The sequence below is a fragment of the Drosophila virilis genome, chromosome 4 (genome assembly GCF_030788295.1).
Source record: "Drosophila virilis strain 15010-1051.87 chromosome 4, Dvir_AGI_RSII-ME, whole genome shotgun sequence".
Taxonomy (NCBI): Eukaryota; Metazoa; Arthropoda; class Insecta; order Diptera; family Drosophilidae; genus Drosophila; species Drosophila virilis.
In genome coordinates, this window is record NC_091546.1 from 14329353 (window position 1) to 14350236 (window position 20884).

Sequence of the window (20884 nt, forward strand, 5' to 3'; positions counted from 1 at the left end):
ATGTGTATAGGATGTTAGGCATCATTTTTTATTTATATCAACGCCTGTGAGGTGTGGATGAGACGAGGCGCTGTTTGGACTGTTAGCTGAAATGGAAAGCACACTCGAGAGCGTATTTGGAGCACGTACGAACAGAAGCAAGTACTTTCAGCACTCGATGTGATTTTATTTCCATGGCATCCGTGAGCAGAATGCCGCAGACTTCTCGACGCCCCACTCGCCGTCTCAGCGACTCACTAACAGACTGACTGACTCATTGACTGACTGGCCGACCTATTGACAAATATTTATGCTGATGTCAAAACTCTCAATGCGAGGTCGCCCAAGATAAGCCCTTATATAAGACACACGCTATTGCCGCCGAGGCAATTCCAAACCAAGCGCGACTAATGGCCGCCAGGACTTGGCACACACTCGTAAAACTCAAACGCAAATTACCAAAACCAACAAAATGATGTATCAATAAAGTCAAAAGAAAAATCTTATTTATTCTGCATAAGATAAACTATCGAAGAATTCGAGTAAATATTGTACTTTGTGATTGCCGAGCCACTGTAGCTCGCAATTGTGATGCGATTTTTTGTTTTTAAAGTTGAAAAAACTATTTTTGTTTCTCTTTAATTTAATATATGAAAATATGCTTTCTAAAATGTAGAGGTCTTAAGCTAGAAACTTCTTTGGAAATTGCATACTTTAAAACTGTTTTTCAAGACTTCAAAGAAAGTGCAATAAATTAAGCTGCTTTTATAAAGTCATTGACCAAAGTTTTAAATAAGAAAACAAAAAAATATTGGTACAAATTATTGAGTGAAAATTTTAAGGCTTTTAGCTATGTTTCAAACAAATTTAAGACTCTATTTCATAAATTTTAAAGTCTTTTATCTAATGAAAGAGATATTTGAAGTTCTTTGCAAAAAAGAGTTTTCGACTTCAAGTTGTAACTCTTTAAGCATATATTTCAATTTGAATGTAAATACTTAAATATTGTGTAGGTTCAATAAAAAGGTTTAAATAAATTATATTTTGTAAAAAAAATGTCGTCTTTTTAGCAAAAATTGATTGAATTTGTGGTTGCAAGAAATTGCATTTTCTGTAGTTTCCGGTTCAATGTGCCCCCTGGCAACAAACACAACAAGAACAAAGAACCACAGAGAGGGCAAGAGAGAGACAGAGAGAGGGTAGGGGGAGAGGACCCAACTGAAGTGACAACAACGAAAGCTTTGATAAGCAGCCATAAGAAAAACAACAGAAAACAACAATAAACAAACAACAGCAAAAGTAACAAGTAAAAAGAACAAACGGAAGCTGTCAGCTTTCAATGTGAAAAGCTTCTTTGTCGAAGAGAGCCTAGAGGAGAGCAAAAAGAGAGCAACAAAAAAAGCTGCCACAGTAGGCCAAGCACAGTTAATCAAGTGACAGTATAAAATTTGATTAGCAGACATTTACATCTTTCTACTATTTTGTATGTTAAGTATGTCAACCAATAATAAAAAAAATAACTAAAATATTTTTAGAAACATATTTCTAGTTTTGTTTTTTTTTCGAATGAATGTTTGTGGGCATCGGAAAAACTCCAAATTTAATTGGTTTTAGCTCAGACCAAAACTAAAAGATTTTTTGCATGTTATACACACATATGTGCAAACATGATCGATATATTATCATTGCCGCGCCGCAACAATGTGACCAGCCAGATGAACACCAAACAGCCCAGCTATAAGACTGGGCTGCCCATCAACAGTCTACCAGGTTGGGAGTTAATACCGCTTAATTGCAAGTTACCCATGCTTAAGTGTCCTGGTAATCAGGTGATATTCTCAAAGGATAAAATCGGAAATACGGTAAGATATACATACATACATACAAGATATTATTATCTTTGGTATGCCGAAGTGTCAATACCAGTTGGCTTTATATAAAAAAGCCAACTTTTATGGGAGTTTTATCGCAACTCCAATCCTATATTGATGTTGTTTATGTCTTGAAAAACAAAAAGGTTTTAAATGAACACTATCTATGGCCATCATAAAGAAATGATATCCTCAAATATCCAATATAGACATCGGTCAAAACTTCCCACCCCCATAACTTGGTCAAATATCCTCCGATTTTCAGAAGGTTTGGCTTTTTGTTCATGATTTGGCCTCATTATCAATTCTGCATTCAAATCTCACTACATTTTTTTTGGTCAAAATGCATGTCAAAATGGTACCCTCAAATATCCTATATAGACATAGGTCAAAACTTCCCACCCCCATAACTTGGTCAAATCTCAACCGATTTTCATAAGGTTTGGTTTTTTGTTCGTGGCTTGGCCTCATTTAAATTTCTGCATTCAAATCTCGCTACATTATTTTTGGTCAAAATTCATGTCAAAATGGTACCCTCAAATATCCTATATAGACATACGTTAAAACTTCCCACCCCCATAACTTGGTCAAATCTCAACCGATTTTCATAAGGTTTGGTTTTTTGTTAATGGTTTGGGCTCATTAACAATTCTGCATTCAAATCTCACTACATTATTTTTGGTCAAAATTCATGTCAAAATGGTATCCTCAAATATATCCTATATAGACATAGGTCAAAACTTCCCAGCCCCATAACTTGGTCAAATCTCAACCGATTTTCATAAGATTTGGCTTTTTGTTAATGGTTTGGCCTCATTAACAATTCTGCATTCAAATCTCACTACATTATTTTTGGTCAAAATGCATGTCAAAATGGTACCCTCAAATATCCTATATAGACATAGGTCAAAACTTCCCACCCCCATAACTTGGTCAAATCTCAACCGATTTTCATAAGATTTGGCTTTTTGTTAATGGTTTGGCCTCATTAACAATTCTGCATTCAAATCTCACTACATTATTTTTGGTCAAAATGCATGTCAAAATGGTACCCTCAAATATCCTATATAGACATAGGTCAAAACTTCCCACCCCCATAACTTGGTCAAATCTCAGCCGATTTTCATAAGGTTTGGTTTTTTGTTCGTGGTTTGGCCCCATTAACAATTCTGCATTCAAGTCTCGCTACATTATTTTTGGTCAAAATTCATGTCAAAATGGTACCCTCAAATACCTATATAGGAATAGGTCAAAACTTCCCACCCCCATAACTTGGTCAAATCTCAACCGATTTTCATAAGGTTTGGTTTTTTGTTCGTGGTTTGGCCTCATTTACAATTCTGCATTCAAATCTCACTACATTATTTTTGGTCAAAATTCATGTCAAAATGGTACCCTCAAATACCTATATAGGAATAGGTCAAAACTTCCCACTCCCATAACTTGGTCAAATCTCAACCGATTTTCATAAGGTTTGGTTTTTTGTTCATGGATTGGCCTCATTTACAATTCTGCATTCAAATCTCACTACATTATTTTTGGTCAAAATTCATGTCAAAATGGTACCCTCAAATACCTATATCGGAATAGGTCAAAACTTCCCACCCCCATAACTTGGTCAAATCTCAACCGATTTTCATAAGGTTTGGTTTTTTGTTCGTGGTTTGGCCCCATTAACAATTCTGCATTCAAATCTCACTACATTATTTTTGGTCAAAATTCATGTCAAAATGGTATCCTCAAATATATCCTATATAGACATAGGTCAAAACTTCCCACCCCCATAACTTGGTCAAATCTCAACAGATTTTCATAAGATTTGGCTTTTTGTTCATGGTTTGGCCTCATTATCAATTCTGCATATAAATCTCGCTACATTATTTTTGGTCAAAATTCATGTCAAAATGGTACCCTCGAATATCCTATATAGACATAGGTCAAAACTTCCCACCCCCATAACTTGGTCAAATCTCAGCCGATTTTCATAAGGTTTGGCTTTTTGTTCATGGTTTGGCCTCATTTACAATTCTGCATTCAAGTCTCGCTACATTATTTTTGGTCAAAATTCATGTCAAAATGGTACCCTCAAATATCCTATATAGACATAGGTCAAAACTTCCCACCCCCATAACTTGGTCAAATCTCAGCCGATTTTCATAAGGTTTGGCTTTTTGTTCATGGTTTGGCCTCATTTACAATTCTGCATTCAAATCTCACTACATTATTTTTGGTCGAAATTCATGTCAAAATGGTACCCTCAAATACCTATATAGACATAGGTCAAAACTTCCCACCCCCATAACTTGGTCAAATCTCAACCGATTTTCATAAGGTTTGGTTTTTTGTTCATGGATTGGCCTCATTTGCAATTCTGCATTCAAATCTCACTACATTATTTTTGGTCAAAATGCATGTCAAAATGGTACCCTCAAATATCCTATATAGACATAGGTCAAAACTTCCCACCCCCATAACTTGGTCAAATCTCAACCGATTTTCATAAGGTTTGGTTTTTTGTTCGTGGCTTGGCCTCATTTAAATTTCTGCATTCAAATCTCGCTACATTATTTTTGGTCAAAATTCATGTCAAAATGGTACCCTCAAATATCCTATATAGACATACGTTAAAACTTCCCACCCCCATAACTTGGTCAAATCTCAACCGATTTTCATAAGGTTTGGTTTTTTGTTAATGGTTTGGGCTCATTAACAATTCTGCATTCAAATCTCACTACATTATTTTTGGTCAAAATTCATGTCAAAATGGTATCCTCAAATATATCCTATATAGACATAGGTCAAAACTTCCCAGCCCCATAACTTGGTCAAATCTCAACCGATTTTCATAAGATTTGGCTTTTTGTTAATGGTTTGGCCTCATTAACAATTCTGCATTCAAATCTCACTACATTATTTTTGGTCAAAATGCATGTCAAAATGGTACCCTCAAATATCCTATATAGACATAGGTCAAAACTTCCCACCCCCATAACTTGGTCAAATCTCAACCGATTTTCATAAGATTTGGCTTTTTGTTAATGGTTTGGCCTCATTAACAATTCTGCATTCAAATCTCACTACATTATTTTTGGTCAAAATGCATGTCAAAATGGTACCCTCAAATATCCTATATAGACATAGGTCAAAACTTCCCACCCCCATAACTTGGTCAAATCTCAGCCGATTTTCATAAGGTTTGGTTTTTTGTTCGTGGTTTGGCCCCATTAACAATTCTGCATTCAAGTCTCGCTACATTATTTTTGGTCAAAATTCATGTCAAAATGGTACCCTCAAATACCTATATAGGAATAGGTCAAAACTTCCCACCCCCATAACTTGGTCAAATCTCAACCGATTTTCATAAGGTTTGGTTTTTTGTTCGTGGTTTGGCCTCATTTACAATTCTGCATTCAAATCTCACTACATTATTTTTGGTCAAAATTCATGTCAAAATGGTACCCTCAAATACCTATATAGGAATAGGTCAAAACTTCCCACTCCCATAACTTGGTCAAATCTCAACCGATTTTCATAAGGTTTGGTTTTTTGTTCATGGATTGGCCTCATTTACAATTCTGCATTCAAATCTCACTACATTATTTTTGGTCAAAATTCATGTCAAAATGGTACCCTCAAATACCTATATCGGAATAGGTCAAAACTTCCCACCCCCATAACTTGGTCAAATCTCAACCGATTTTCATAAGGTTTGGTTTTTTGTTCGTGGTTTGGCCCCATTAACAATTCTGCATTCAAATCTCACTACATTATTTTTGGTCAAAATTCATGTCAAAATGGTATCCTCAAATATATCCTATATAGACATAGGTCAAAACTTCCCACCCCCATAACTTGGTCAAATCTCAACAGATTTTCATAAGATTTGGCTTTTTGTTCATGGCTTGGCCTCATTATCAATTCTGCATATAAATCTCGCTACATTATTTTTGGTCAAAATTCATGTCAAAATGGTACCCTCGAATATCCTATATAGACATAGGTCAAAACTTCCCACCCCCATAACTTGGTCAAATCTCAGCCGATTTTCATAAGGTTTGGCTTTTTGTTCATGGTTTGGCCTCATTTACAATTCTGCATTCAAGTCTCGCTACATTATTTTTGGTCAAAATTCATGTCAAAATGGTACCCTCAAATATCCTATATAGACATAGGTCAAAACTTCCCACCCCCATAACTTGGTCAAATCTCAGCCGATTTTCATAAGGTTTGGCTTTTTGTTCATGGTTTGGCCTCATTTACAATTCTGCATTCAAATCTCAACACATTATTTTTGGTCGAAATTCATGTCAAAATGGTACCCTCAAATACCTATATAGACATAGGTCAAAACTTCCCACCCCCATAACTTGGTCAAATCTCAACCGATTTTCATAAGGTTTGGTTTTTTGTTCATGGATTGGCCTCATTTGCAATTCTGCATTCAAATCTCACTACATTATTTTTGGTCGAAATTCATGTCAAAATGGTACCCTCAAATACCTATATAGACCTAGGTCAAAACTTCCCACCCCCATAACTTGGTCAAATCTCAACCGATTTTCATAAGGTTTGGTTTTTGTTCATGGATTGGCCTCATTTACAATTCTGCATTCAAATCTCACTACATTATTTTTGGTCAAAATTCATGTCAAAATGGTACCCTCAAATACCTATATAGGAATAGGTCAAAACTTCCCACCCCCATAACTTGGTCAAATCTCAACCGATTTTCATAAGGTTTGGTTTTTTGTTCGTGGTTTGGCCTCATTTGCAATTCTGCATTCAAATCTCACTACATTATTTTTGGTCAAAATTCATGTCAAAATGGTATCCTCAAATATATCCTATATAGACATAGGTCAAAACTTCCCACCCCCATAACTTGGTCAAATCTCAACAGATTTTCATAAGATTTGGCTTTTTGTTCATGGTTTGGCCTCATTATCAATTCTGCATATAAATCTCGATACATTATTTTTGGTCAAAATTCATGTCAAAATGGTACCCTCAAATATCCTATATAGACATAGGTCAAAACTTCCCACCCCCATAACTTGGTCAAATCTCAGCCGATTTTCATAAGGTTTGGCTTTTTGTTCATGGTTTGGGCTCATTTACAATTCTGCATTCAAGTCTCGCTACATTATTTTTGGTCAAAATTCATGTCAAAATGGTACCCTCAAATGTCCTATATAGACATAGGTCAAAACTTCCCACCCCCATAACTTGGTCAAATCTCAGCCGATTTTCATAAGGTTTGGTTTTTTGTTCGTGGTTTGGCCTCATTTACAATTCTGCATTCAAATCTCACTACATTATTTTTGGTCGAAATTCATGTCAAAATGGTACCCTCAAATACCTATATAGGAATAGGTCAAAACTTCCCACCCCCATAACTTGGTCAAATCTCAACCGATTTTCATAAGGTTTGGTTTTTTGTTCGTGGTTTGGCCCCATTAACAATTCTGCATTCAAATCTCACTACATTATTTTTGGTCAAAATTCATGTCAAAATGGTATCCTCAAATATATCCTATATAGACATAGGTCAAAACTTCCCACCCCCATAACTTGGTCAAATCTCAACCGATTTTCATAAGGTTTGGTTTTTTTGTTCATGGATTGGCCTCATTTACAATTCTGCATTCAAATCTCACTACATTATTTTTGGTCAAAATTCATGTCAAAATGGTACCCTCAAATACCTATATAGGAATAGGTCAAAACTTCCCACCCCCATAACTTGGTCAAATCTCAACCGATTTTCATAAGGTTTGGTTTTTTGTTCGTGGTTTGGCCCCATTAACAATTCTGCATTCAAATCTCACTACATTATTTTTGGTCAAAATTCATGTCAAAATGGTATCCTCAAATATATCCTATATAGACATAGGTCCAAACTTCCCACCCCCATAACTTGGTCAAATCTCAACAGATTTTCATAAGATTTGGCTTTTTGTTCATGGTTTGGCCTCATTATCAATTCTGCATATAAATCTCGCTACATTATTTTTGGTCAAAATTCATGTCAAAATGGTACCCTCAAATATCCTATATAGACATAGGTCAAAACTTCCCACCCCCATAACTTGGTCAAATCTCAGCCGATTTTCATAAGGTTTGGTTTTTTGTTCGTGGTTTGGCCTCATTTACAATTCTGCATTCAAATCTCACTACATTATTTTTGGTCGAAATTCATGTCAAAATGGTACCCTCAAATACCTATATAGACATAGGTCAAAACTTCCCACCCCCATAACTTGGTCAAATCTCAACCGATTTTCATAAGGTTTGGTTTTTTGTTCGTGGTTTGGCCCCATTAACAATTCTGCATTCAAATCTCACTACATTATTTTTGGTCAAAATTCATGTCAAAATGGTATCCTCAAATATATCCTATATAGACATAGGTCAAAACTTCCCACCCCCATAACTTGTTAAAATCTCAACCGATTTTCATAAGGTTTGGTTTTTTGTTCATGGATTGGCCTCATTTACAATTCTGCATTCAAATCTCACTACATTATTTTTGGTCAAAATTCATGTCAAAATGGTACCCTCAAATACCTATATAGGAATAGGTCAAAACTTCCCACCCCCATAACTTGGTCAAATCTCAACCGATTTTCATAAGGTTTGGTTTTTTGTTCGTGGTTTGGCCCCATTAACAATTCTGCATTCAAATCTCACTACATTATTTTTGGTCAAAATTCATGTCAAAATGGTATCCTCAAATATATCCTATATAGACATAGGTCCAAACTTCCCACCCCCATAACTTGGTCAAATCTCAACAGATTTTCATAAGATTTGGCTTTTTGTTCATGGTTTGGCCTCATTATCAATTCTGCATATAAATCTCGCTACATTATTTTTGGTCAAAATTCATGTCAAAATGGTACCCTCAAATATCCTATATAGACATAGGTCAAAACTTCCCACCCCCATAACTTGGTCAAATCTCAGCCGATTTTCATAAGGTTTGGTTTTTTGTTCGTGGTTTGGCCTCATTTACAATTCTGCATTCAAATCTCACTACATTATTTTTGGTCGAAATTCATGTCAAAATGGTACCCTCAAATACCTATATAGACATAGGTCAAAACTTCCCACCCCCATAACTTGGTCAAATCTCAACCGATTTTCATAAGGTTTGGTTTTTTGTTCGTGGTTTGGCCCCATTAACAATTCTGCATTCAAATCTCACTACATTATTTTTGGTCAAAATTCATGTCAAAATGGTATCCTCAAATATATCCTATATAGACATAGGTCAAAACTTCCCACCCCCATAACTTGGTCAAATCTCAACAGATTTTCATAAGATTTGGCTTTTTGTTCATGGTTTGGCCTCATTATCAATTCTGCATATAAATCTCGCTACATTATTTTTGGTCAAAATTCATGTCAAAATGGTGGTACCCTCAAATATCCTATATAGACATAGGTCAAAACTTCCCACCCCCATAACTTGGTCAAATCTAAACCGATTTTCATAAGGTTAGGTTTTTTGTTAATGGTTTGGCCCCATTAACAATTCTGCATTCAAATCTCACTACATTATTTTTGGTCGAAATTCATGTCAAAATGGTACCCTCAAATATCCTATATAAACATAGGTCAAAACTTCCCACCCCCATAACTTGGTCAAATCTAAACCGATTTTCATAAGGTTAGGTTTTTTGTTAATGGTTTGGCCCCATTAACAATTCTGCATTCAAATCTCACTACATTATTTTTGGTCGAAATTCATGTCAAAATGGTACCCTCAAATATCCTATATAGACATAGGTCAAAACTTCCCACCCCCATAACTTGGTCAAATCTAAACCGATTTTCATAAGGTTAGGTTTTTTGTTAATGGTTTGGCCTCATTAACACTTCTGCATTCAAATCTCGCTACAATATTTTTGATCAAAATTCATGTCAAAATGGTAGCCTCAAATACCTATATAGACATAGGTCAAAACTTCCCACCCCCATAACTTGGTCAAATCTCAACCGATTTTCATAAGATTTGGCTTTTTGTTCATGGTTTGGCCTCATTATCAATTCTGCATTCAAATCTCGCTACATTATTTTTGGTCAAAATTCATGTCAAAATGGTACCCTCAAATATCCTATATAGACATAGGTCAAAACTTCCCAACCCCAAAACTTGGTCAAATCTCAACCGATTTTCATAAGATTTGGCTTTTTGTTCATGGATTGGCCTCATTATCAATTCTGCATTCAAATCTCGCTACATTATTTTTGGTCAAAATTCATGTCAAAATGGTACCCTCAAATACCTATATAGACATAGGTCAAAACTTCCCACCCCCATAACTTGGTCAAATCTCAACCGATTTTCATAAGGTTTGGTTTTTTGTTCGTGGTTTGGCCCCATTAACAATTCTGCATTCAAATCTCACTACATTATTTTTGGTCAAAATTCATGTCAAAATGGTATCCTCAAATATATCCTATATAGACATAGGTCAAAACTTCCCACCCCCATAACTTGGTCAAATCTCAACCGATTTTCATAAGGTTTGGTTTTTTGTTCATGGATTGGCCTCATTTACAATTCTGCATTCAAATCTCACTACATTATTTTTGGTCAAAATTCATGACAAAATGGTACCCTCAAATACCTATATAGACATAGGTCAAAACTTCCCACCCCCATAACTTGGTCAAATCTCAGCCGATTTGGTTTGGTTTTTTGTTCGTGGTTTGGCCCCATTAACAATTCTGCATTCAAATCTCACTACATTATTTTTGGTCAAAATTCATGTCAAAATGGTACCCTCAAATATCCTATATAGACATACGTTAAAACTTCCCACCCCCATAACTTGGTCAAATCTCAACCGATTTTCATAAGGTTTGGTTTTTTGTTCGTGGTTTGGCCCCATTAACAATTCTGCATTCAAATCTCACTACATTATTTTTGGTCAAAATTCATGTCAAAATGGTATCCTCAAATATATCCTATATAGACATAGGTCAAAACTTCCCACCCCCATATCTTGGTCAAATCTCAGCCGATTTTCATAAGGTTTGGCTTTTTGTTCATGGTTTGGCCTCATTATCAATTCTGCATATAAATCTCGCTACATTATTTTTGGTCAAAATTCATGTCAAAATGCTACCCTCAAATATCCTATATAGACATAGGTCAAAACTTCCCACCCCCATAACTTGGTCAAATCTCAGCCGATTTTCATAAGGTTTGGCTTTTTGTTCATGGTTTGGCCTCATTAACAATTCTGCATTCAAATCTCGCTACAATATTTTTGGTCAAAATTCATGTCAAAATGGTAGCCTCAAATACCTATATAGACATAGGTCAAAACTTCCCACCCCCATAACTTGGTCAAATCTCAACCGATTTTCATAAGATTTGGCTTTTTGTTCATGGTTTGGCCTCATTATCAATTCTGCATATAAATCTCGCTACATTATTTTTGGTCAAAATTCATGTCAAAATGGTACCCTCAAATATCCTATATAGACATAGGTCAAAACTTCCCACCCCCATAACTTGGTCAAATCTCAGCCGATTTTCATAAGGTTTGGCTTTTTGTTCATGGTTTGGCCTCATTTACAATTCTGCATTCAAGTCTCGGTACATTATTTTTGGTCAAAATTCATGTCAAAATGGTACCCTCAAATATCCTATATAGACATAGGTCAAAACTTCCCACCCCCATAACTTGGTCAAATCTAAACCGATTTTCATAAGGTTAGGTTTTTTGTTAATGGTTTGGCCCCATTAACAATTCTGCATTCAAATCTCACTACATTATTTTTGGTCGAAATTCATGTCAAAATGGTACCCTCAAATATCCTATATAGACATAGGTCAAAACTTCCCACCCCCATAACTTGGTCAAATCTAAACCGATTTTCATAAGGTTAGGTTTTTTGTTAATGGTTTGGCCTCATTAACAATTCTGCATTCAAATCTCGCTACAATATTTTTGGTCAAAATTCATGTCAAAATGGTAGCCTCAAATACCTATATAGACATAGGTCAAAACTTCCCACCCCCATAACTTGGTCAAATCTCAACCGATTTTCATAAGATTTGGCTTTTTGTTCATGGTTTGGCCTCATTATCAATTCTGCATTCAAATCTCGCTACATTATTTTTGGTCAAAATTCATGTCAAAATGGTACCCTCAAATATCCTATATAGACATAGGTCAAAACTTCCCAACCCCAAAACTTGGTCAAATCTCAACCGATTTTCATAAGATTTGGCTTTTTGTTCATGGTTTGGCCTCATTATCAATTCTGCATTCAAATCTCGCTACATTATTTTTGGTCAAAATTCATGTCAAAATGGTACCCTCAAATAGACATGGGTCAAAAGGCAAGCTCGGCGTATGCCCGCTAGGATATCTATAATAACTATATCTATAATATCTACCATATCTATGTCTTCCATATCTATAACTCTTAATCGAATTCACAAAAGAACTCGGAGAGAAATGAATAGAAATTGAATTATAATCCAATGTTATCCTTTTTCGATTCCAGTTTAAATGTAGCATGCAGGAATTTGATTCATCTGTAACAGTACACATTCCAGAATATAATCCGCTGCACGATTCAAATTTGAAGACTTTCTATTCAAACGAACGGAATTTGAAACGTCTGCGTGAGAATGGGGAAATTACTGATGAGAACGAGGTTATTTGTAATCTAAAGGATTTTAATCAATATCGCCAGGATCTGCACAAGTCGCAGCTATACTATGTGCTCCAGGCGTATAGGGAACGCGAGGCGGAGCGACATGATCGTCTCTTGATTGCCAATGCGGAGACCATATCGAGGCGAGATAATTTGCAATCGGGTCTCCGGCATCAGAGTCAGGAGGAGGTTATGTTGCGCAAACAACGCCTGGACAATGAGCGGCACGAGCGCAAGCTGCGTCTGTACAACATAACCGAGGAGAAATTTAAAAGGATGGAGAGCATGACGGCCATGCAGCAAATGTTGCTGGAGCATCGCAAGATGTTGACAAATATGCGGGTGCAGGCGCACATTAGCCTGCATCAGGATCTGCAGCGCAAGCATCTGATCAAGCTGAAGAAGTTGTTCCAGTTCAAGAAGGATCGCTACAACAAGAATATGCGCAATCTGCATAAACAGCGACTAATGAAGCACACCGAGGGTCAAATCCAATCCTGGCACAAGCGCCTCAACGAACGCATCGCCAATCAGCGGCGCATCGAGCTGCTGCTGATGGAGGTGCAACAGGAACGGGAATATTTCATAGAAAGTCACAAGGAGAAGTATCGTGCGAAATGGTTGGCCATACAAAAGCAGATCAAGGACCGCTCCCGTCAAATAAGCCAAGCGCGCAAGCCCAAGCGCCACAAGAAGAAGAGCAAGAAGAAGATCCTTAAACGCGCACAGCCCTCGTTCTGTGACGAATACCAAGCCAGCTTTGATGGCCTTCTGGATAGCCAACTGTGCTATGCTCTGAATGCGGCCATTGCCCTTGACGGACACTCGCCGCTGACCTTTGCCCCAGATGATCCCATTTATAAGGCCGCCCAATATATACTCAATCACATATTGCTCGGCTTCAATATGGATCTCAGTGAGGATGAGTGTGCACTCAGCGTTTTGACCAATCGCATCATGAACTTTATATGCGATGCCAAGAAATATGTTAACTATGTAAGTACACGCTTTCGTTTTGGAATTAAATTCAAAGCGGATCATATGAAACACGAGAAGAAAGGGCTATCTACGGCACGCCGAAGATTTAATACCCTTGCAAACCAAATATTTTCATAATACACATAAAGCTTTACCCGTCTCTAAGAAGAACATAGAAAGTATGGTTCTGATATCTTACAAGAGCCTTATTTTCGACCGAGTGTTCCTATGGCAGCTAAATGATATAGTGGTCCGATGTAAATAAGATTTTGCATAAATGTAGGTAGCATAGTAAAATTTATAAATACCGAGTTTGAAAAATATATCTAGAAAAACAAAAAAGTTCTTCATATACGAACCTATTTTTCGACTGATCGTTTCTATGCAAGCTACCTAGCTTAAAAATCGATATGATCCTATTCTACTTCTTTGCAGAAAGCAATACAGATAATTGGATTTGCGCGCGATAACAAGGCCATGGAGCTGCCGCCGTCGCCGGTGAGGTCTGGACTCTCGCCGAAAAATCATTCGCGCGTGTCTCATGTATCCTTCAGCGGAGTTGCCTGCACCATCGGCATGGGCAGCTATGAGATACATCCGTTTGTCGACGTTCGGCCCTGTTCGGAACGTCGACCAACGCCGGCGGGTTCGCTGACATCGCTGGTGGTTAGCCAGATTGGCGAGCAAGTGATACAGGAGAAGATGCGACTGCCGCACATGAATCGCAATGAGATCGTTTTCATTGAACACTATTTGGTCAAATTTAAGCGGGAGCTGCTCGTGGGCCTGGACAAGCAGGTGTTTGCGGCCATACAGTGCCACTATGAGAATCGCATAATGGAGGTGCGCGAGGAGCTCTTAGAGCTGGACAAGGACTTTTTGTACAATCAAATTGCCGTAGGCATACTAAGCTTCGCCGTAAATCCGCTCAACTATGAGACGGCCCTGATGCTGGCCGTGAGCGTGGTGGCCAATGAAATAATTTGGGGCCTCCAGCAGACGCTGCTCAAGCCGGGCGTTGAGCCGCGGGGCATGACCCATCCGACCAGCTGTGGCACCGATCGCGAACGCGAGCAGCGCGCCTTTTGTGCAAGCTAGTTGGCGCCCACGCACAATACACCCACAATATACCCATTCCCGGTCATTCTAATCCACAGGTCTAGTCGTGTGTGTAGGGCACAAATTAAATGTAAACAAATATAAGTAATCTACTTACTGTGTGCAGCGAATATGTCGCGTATTGTTATTTCACAAATAATTGCACTTTATTTATTTCACTAATCACAAAATTGTTGTAAACATTAAACAAGCAAAGGCATGGCAAGCAACAGCTGTGTGCTGTGCCAGGGCTGCAATTGGGCATAGCTTGGCATTCACAATGGGCAACAAGACAGTCACAGGAAAATCAGACAAGTGCCATCTTGCTGCGGTTTGTAATTCAGTTTAACTGTCAACTGTTAACAGTTAAGTAAATGTAGCATATTTTTGCGATTGTCACAAGATTGAAAGCAGCTGTAAGAAGACAGTGTAATTTTTGGCACGTACTTGTCGTTTCTTACAAATTATAACCTAATCTTTACGCTAGCAAACATTGAGCGGGACAAACGGCTGCTTAATGTGCCAGGGCTGAAGTAGCGGTTGGGTATTCACAATAGACAATTTGATTCCTATTCTGTCATTTGAAATGTAGTTCAACTGTTAGGCTAATGTTATCTCTTATCACACATAAAACATATCCCTGAATGATCGTTTTATTGCTTAACAAAAATAATAATGTTTAACAACGTACATATACTGTTTTATTGCAAATCAATGACTCTTCTAAAGGCAATGATTCTGAAAAAATCGTAGAAAACACGTGACGATCTCCACAAATTTGATTTGCCATGAGCTTTATATTAAAATTAGTTTTATGCTTATCTATTCATGTATGTACTTGAACAAATTTACACCTATTTAGGAAAATTAAATGGCGCGCCATAAGGATACATCAGTGAGTTGTATGGCGCCCCGGCGGCAGCCAGCAAAGGAAAGGGAAATGTCGCTGCTGGTGGCATATTTGTGGCCGGCTGTTTGGAGCTTCTTTTCCTCTTTGTTTTGCCCACTGCAGGCTTTTGGTCAGCACTAGATTCACTTGACTCGCTTTCACTGCTGGCTGATGCCTCGGCTTCATCTTCATCTTCATCATCATCGTCATCGTCGTCATCATCGTCGTCGTCACTTTCGCGAGTTTCAATTTTAATTTTCTTTTTCTGTCTTTTCTTTGTTTTTTTGTTAGCAGTACGTTTATCCTTTTTGGATTTTGCGGTGGCAGGATTTTCGACCGTTGCAGGCTGCATCACTGGCGCTGACACCACACCAGCTGGAAACGCAAATCGTTTATCCATATTGAATACAGCCAATTGTTGCATGCTAAACTCCATGAAAGCCTGAAGAGCAATATTTAAATTGGGTGGATTCGGGCAATTCTTGAGGCTGTGATAGGATGCCGAACAGTTCCTGCATATCATCTGGCACTCGAATGAGGTGTGACCCTGGGGAAAAACAAAAATTAGGATTCGTGCCAAGATCAAATGCCAAATGTCAGGCACTTACTTTTTTGTCGCATATGCCGCAGACATGGGTCGTTTTGTCCTTGTCTTTGCCAGTCGTCTGTTCGATATTGTCGTTATCCTTGCTGCTGTCCTCGGCTTCGTCCTCATCATTGTCATCCTCATCGGGTATTGTGTACTTGCGGCTTTTGGTGCCCATGCAGACTACTTCATCTTCGGATACCACAGTCTTGGCGCTTTTAGACTTCGCTGTGGACTCTTTGACTGACGTCTTGGCCTTAACTGGCGCTGCGCTTTCATCGCTAGATTCCTCGTCAGAGGAAGAAGATGAATCAGCGGGTTTGGCGACAGGCTCGACTATAACCTTAGTCTTCTGCGTCACGGCCGCCTCAGGTTTCTTAGCTGGCGTCGATTTAACCAGCTCACCGGCTTCAACATTGTCATCGGAGCTACTGGAAGAGCTGTCATCGCTGCTTTCCTCAGGCTTCGTTATGGGGTGCTTGGGCAAAGAGTCTTTCTTTTCCTTCTTAATGTTCGCCGCATTGATGAGCGTAACTGGCTTTTCCGTCTCAGCAGCTGCAGCAAATGTTGGAGTTGCCTCAGTGGGCACTTCTGGAGTAAGCGGTGGTATTGGTGGTTCCATTTGAAGCGTTCCGTTGTTTTCATTGCCCATTTGGCCATTGGTGAAATGATATATGTCATTTGGTGTGTTGTCCTGGTACCAGTGACCCACTGGCTCTTCATTATGTCGTCTACCACGGCCAGAATTCCTTTCGTTTCTTCCTCCTCCACCACGTCCACTTCTACCACCTCTGCCTCTTGAATCACATCTAACATCTCTTACAAAGTCTGCATAACGACGGGTGTCAACGTTGTTTTTGGGAGTCTGGTTTCTACGAACGCCGCCGCGACCCTGACGCTGGTTACGAACCTCTTGTGGTTGGTTTTGATCTCGGAACTTTGTGAACGAATCATTGTTATGTCCTCGTCCACGACCGTCATGGTCAAAGCTATTATTTTGATTTTGCCCGTTCCACTGGTCACCACTATTATTCACGTAATGGTAATCGTTTCGACCGGAGTTGTGCTGATTGCCGCCGGAACGTCTTCCTTTGTCGTTTCGCATCTCAGACCGTTGCTCAAAAGACAACACAGGACGCTTGCACGTGTTAAATAAGTATCGATGCTTTGCAGGTAAATAGCAATTATCGATGCTTTAGCCAAATATCGATAGTATATGAATAAACAAAAACCATTAATAAAAATTAAAGATTTTAAATTTAAATGTGGTCATTCATTAAATTCTGTTTAATGATAGATGCCAAAAAATACAAATTTGAATCTGTCAATAATATTGCCAAAATAAACCGTATCATACTAAATATCGTAAATATACTTTAAAAAGATTAACGCTCTAGAAATTAGTGTAAAAAGAAGTTCCCGCCGAAGACAACATAGGCCGCTTACACGTGTTAAATAAGTATCGATGCTGTGCAGGTTAAAAGCAATTATTGATACTATTGCCACGTATCGATAGTAAATAAAAACTCAAAAATCATCAGTTAAAACTTACGATTTTAAATATAAATATATTGTTATATTAAACTCTGTCTAAAATTCGATGTAAAACCATTCAAATTTAAATTTCTGAACCATATTCGACAAATATACTGTAACATAAAAAATATCGTAAATTAAGTTAAAAAATATCGATAAAGATAATATCGTTAAAATATTCACGCTTAACAGTTGTTTACATCGCTAGTCGATTCAATTTTTACCAAAATGTTCCAAGCAGATTTTAAAAAACTTGAGTCAAAATTTAAGGGGCACAAAAAAGTTATAGATGATCGTTCCAGGAATTGGGGTAAAAAGAAGTTTTCCCCGAATGCATTTGCCAACAGAGAACCACCACCCGTCCAAGAAACGGCCCAGCCTTGGAAGCATGTGAAGAATGATATTTTGGGTGATGAGCAGGAACAACGCAGCTCCGATCGCTTTGACATGAAAAGTGAGCAAGCCAAGGACATACTGAAACAACGCGAACAAAACCATCGACGAAATGTGATCGAAGCCGGCCGCTCTCAAAAGACCACCTGGGAAACATTTGAGGATGACGCAGCTACATCCACATCAAAGGCAAAGAATGGCAAAGGGGGCCACAATAAACAGCCCAAGAAAGGCATACATATAGATCCTGATAATATGACCTTTAAGGAACGCAACTTCATACGTAGAAAACTGACAAGGGTAGTTATGACAAAAAATATGGGATCTATGGATTCTGTCATAAGGGACATAAAGAGAAACCACGCACGTCCGCAGAGCAATTGGATACCGAAAGATCCCAAACAGCCCGTTAATAAGAACAATAAGTTCCGGAACACCCAAAACAATTAACATCGTTTTTTTTTTTTTTGTTTTTTTTGTGGGACAAATCAGAAATGTATACACAACATAAGTACTACACACTTTATATAAAAATCATCTTAGAATTAGAAGGAGTATATGTGAATGGGTCTGCAAAATAAATATGTAAACTAAACAGTATGAGACGCATGCTCCAAATGCAATCAACTCGACTCAACCGTTTGCATTGGCCAATTTCGCAATTAGCTGATTGTATTTACTGTTGCCAGTAATGCTCTTTTTGGAGTTGCGCGCCTGTTCCGGCGTATGTTCTAGAAAATAAATGACAATAAATTCGAGTGTTTGATTGGCTTCCTTGGGGTACATCATGTTAAAGGTATAATAGTAGCAGAGCAATTGGGCAATGATATCCGGCAAATCAGCATCCGCAGCAGCAAACGTGCTCATTATCTTTCCCTCAATGTACACCATTGCCTCGGTCTGGGCGGCCTCTGTGCCAGCAGCTGTGGGCGTATCTGAAAAAATATAATAATAAAATAATTAACAAAATGGCTAAATAACATCGCTGGGATACTCACTGACTAGAGCCACCCAAGGCGCATTTGTTGGATTTATGCGCTGTAGCACATCCTTTGGCAAGGGTCCATTTTGGAGCTGCTTGAAAATGTAGTCGGGATCCTCGTTGAAATGGTATGCCAGGCCCCGCACTATGTTCGCATTGTTCTCTTCCAGAGCGTTAACTTTCTTGTTTTTGGACGTCTTGAAGAATTTGAACATGCGCTCCCGTTCGCTGGCAAAGCGTTTTTCCAACACACGCGGATCAATAGACATGAGCAGCTCGAAGTGCTGATAGAGCAGATCCTTATTGAATATGTACGGCCAGTTGTCCTTGATGGCCGTAATGTCTGGTATCTTTTCGCTATTGTTGAAGAATGCGCGCTGCAGCGGAAAACATTCCTTCATGTACTCGGCAATGAGGGCTGGCTCAACTTTGGTACTGCCTCGATAACTGGAAATTAGCAGCTCCTTTTTCTCCTCCAAATCGCGATTTAGCGCCAATGACTTCGCATTGCCGTTGGCTGCCACAGCGCCTGCCGCGCCAAAGCTCGATTTGCGCTTCTTGCTGCCGCTGGTAATGTGTAAGTCTGATGTGCCGGAGCTGGCACGTTTCTGTGGACGATTTAGCGCATTGTTGCGATTGATCATTTTTGAGATTAGCGACTGTGGCGTGGTAGCAATCTGTTGGCCTTCGCGATCCTTTTCAAGCAACGAATCGGGATACTTTTCTGCCGCCTGCTGGGCGACTTCGCGAAACACCATTGAAGGTATGTGTGAGGAGCGTTCGCGCAACGCATCGACGAGGAGATTGGCCAACGTATTTAGACGTTTACCCAGGCTTGTTTTGCCGCGTAACAGCTTCATAATATCGTTAGGTACCTTCGACCAAGGTATCGAGAACTCCTTAAACGGAGCTGTAGATAACTTTGAATTGCTGGGCGTAACGCTAGCCAATGACAAAGTCTCGTCATTGGATACTGTCGAATCGTTGGCATTCGATACGAAACTGGGATCCAGTGAGCTGCCCGCTCGCTCAGAACGATTCAGCGGCGAGGGCGGAGGTAGTATTACATATTCATCGTTTTCGGCGAGCAGCATCAGCAAAATCTTCTCCTTGGCCGCAAACAGGAGCACTTCATCCTCGCATATCTCACAGCCATTGCTCTCCAGCACTATGGTACTGCCAGCCAAGCCATATTTATGTGCTAAAAGGCATGAGAGGCATACGGATTTAAATTAATTTAAAAATTGTTTAATTACACATAGCCAATACGCACCTTTTTCAATGACGTCCTTTCTGCTGGGCAAGGACATGAATGTCTTTTTATTCTTGCGATCGGCGCTGCATATTGTAATCAATACCTTTTCCGTGTTCATTTCGGATTTCAATTTCGTTTTCTGCGCCTCTAGCACTTTGCCAGTCTCAACATTGGAATGCATTTCTACCATACACAAAAAAAAAAAACCAAAATAAACAAATTGAAGCTAAACCAAACAACAACATCGCATGTGTGCGTGTGTGTGTGTGTGTGTGTACACACACCCATATACGTACCGGAGCCTGTCGCTGTTTCAGATTTTTTTGCTGCTGTTTGTACACCATTTTCGTTTGGCGCAGCGGCCGCCGGGGCCGGGGGTTGTGGCTGTGGCTTTGACTCGTTTGCAGCGTGCGGCGCTACAGCTGGAGCGGCATCCATGGCTAGAATTATTGCCCGTTGTGTTTAACCAAATGCACAAGGTTTAATTTGAACTCAAGCCTTCTTCTTTTTTTACAATGCCCGTGTATAAATTTGCACAAGCCAAACTGCGGCCAGGGATGTAAAAAACGCCAAACATCGATATTTTTACCGCGACTCACTGCTCTGCAATCGATTACAAACATTTTCGATAGCT

The 20884-nt window shown here is 38.9% G+C and overlaps 4 protein-coding genes across 4 annotated transcripts in view; 1 reads left to right on the forward strand and 3 right to left on the reverse strand.

The window, feature by feature from the left end:
- Dus1 (Dihydrouridine synthase 1) overlaps positions 1-14886 on the reverse strand; it is a 37561-nt gene extending 22675 nt beyond the window's left edge. Inside the window, exon 1 of the mRNA XM_002051854.4 lies at positions 14728-14886. The gene's annotated coding sequence lies outside the window, so the exon portion shown is untranslated. The remainder of the gene's footprint in view (positions 1-14727) is intronic.
- Positions 1476-14740, forward strand: LOC6628715 (uncharacterized). Its single transcript, XM_002051852.4, has 3 exons — positions 1476-1841; positions 12381-13529; positions 13947-14740. The coding sequence occupies exons 1-3, from the start codon at positions 1647-1649 to the stop codon at positions 14607-14609; spliced, it is 2007 nt and encodes a 668-aa protein (XP_002051888.1). The 5' UTR covers positions 1476-1646; the 3' UTR covers positions 14610-14740.
- A 401-nt stretch (positions 14887-15287) lies between the features above and the next one.
- mbm (mushroom body miniature) lies at positions 15288-17227 on the reverse strand. The gene is made up of 2 exons (XM_002051851.4): positions 16107-17227; positions 15288-16045 (listed from the first exon to the last, which is right to left on the reverse strand). The coding sequence occupies exons 1-2, from the start codon at positions 17187-17189 to the stop codon at positions 15464-15466; spliced, it is 1665 nt and encodes a 554-aa protein (XP_002051887.1). The 5' UTR covers positions 17190-17227; the 3' UTR covers positions 15288-15463.
- A 1195-nt stretch (positions 17228-18422) lies between these two features.
- On the reverse strand, positions 18423-20830 carry LOC6628641 (uncharacterized). The gene is made up of 4 exons (XM_032438041.2): positions 20547-20830; positions 20269-20433; positions 19012-20196; positions 18423-18948 (listed from the first exon to the last, which is right to left on the reverse strand). Exons 1-4 carry the CDS (start codon positions 20686-20688, stop codon positions 18647-18649), a joined length of 1794 nt encoding a protein of 597 aa, XP_032293932.1. The 5' UTR covers positions 20689-20830; the 3' UTR covers positions 18423-18646.
- Between the last annotated feature and the right edge of the window lie 54 nt (positions 20831-20884).

Excerpts from the sequence above, each read along its gene's own strand:
- LOC6628715 (XM_002051852.4), top strand. The coding sequence starts at position 1,647 with ATGATCGATATATTATCATTGCCGCGCCGCAACAATGTGACCAGCCAG. Across the intron at positions 1,842-12,380 it reads AGGATAAAATCGGAAATACG|TTTAAATGTAGCATGCAGGA; the intron begins GTAAGATATACA and ends TTTCGATTCCAG. Across the intron at positions 13,530-13,946 it reads CCAAGAAATATGTTAACTAT|AAAGCAATACAGATAATTGG; the intron begins GTAAGTACACGC and ends ACTTCTTTGCAG.
- mbm (XM_002051851.4), bottom strand. The coding sequence starts at position 17,189 with ATGCGAAACGACAAAGGAAGACGTTCCGGCGGCAATCAGCACAACTCC. Across the intron at positions 16,046-16,106 it reads GCGGCATATGCGACAAAAAA|GGTCACACCTCATTCGAGTG; the intron begins GTAAGTGCCTGA and ends GTTTTTCCCCAG.
- LOC6628641 (XM_032438041.2), bottom strand. The coding sequence starts at position 20,688 with ATGGATGCCGCTCCAGCTGTAGCGCCGCACGCTGCAAACGAGTCAAAG. Across the intron at positions 20,434-20,546 it reads TGAAACAGCGACAGGCTCCG|AAATGCATTCCAATGTTGAG; the intron begins GTACGTATATGG and ends TGTGTATGGTAG. Across the intron at positions 20,197-20,268 it reads AAAGGACGTCATTGAAAAAG|CACATAAATATGGCTTGGCT; the intron begins GTGCGTATTGGC and ends CATGCCTTTTAG.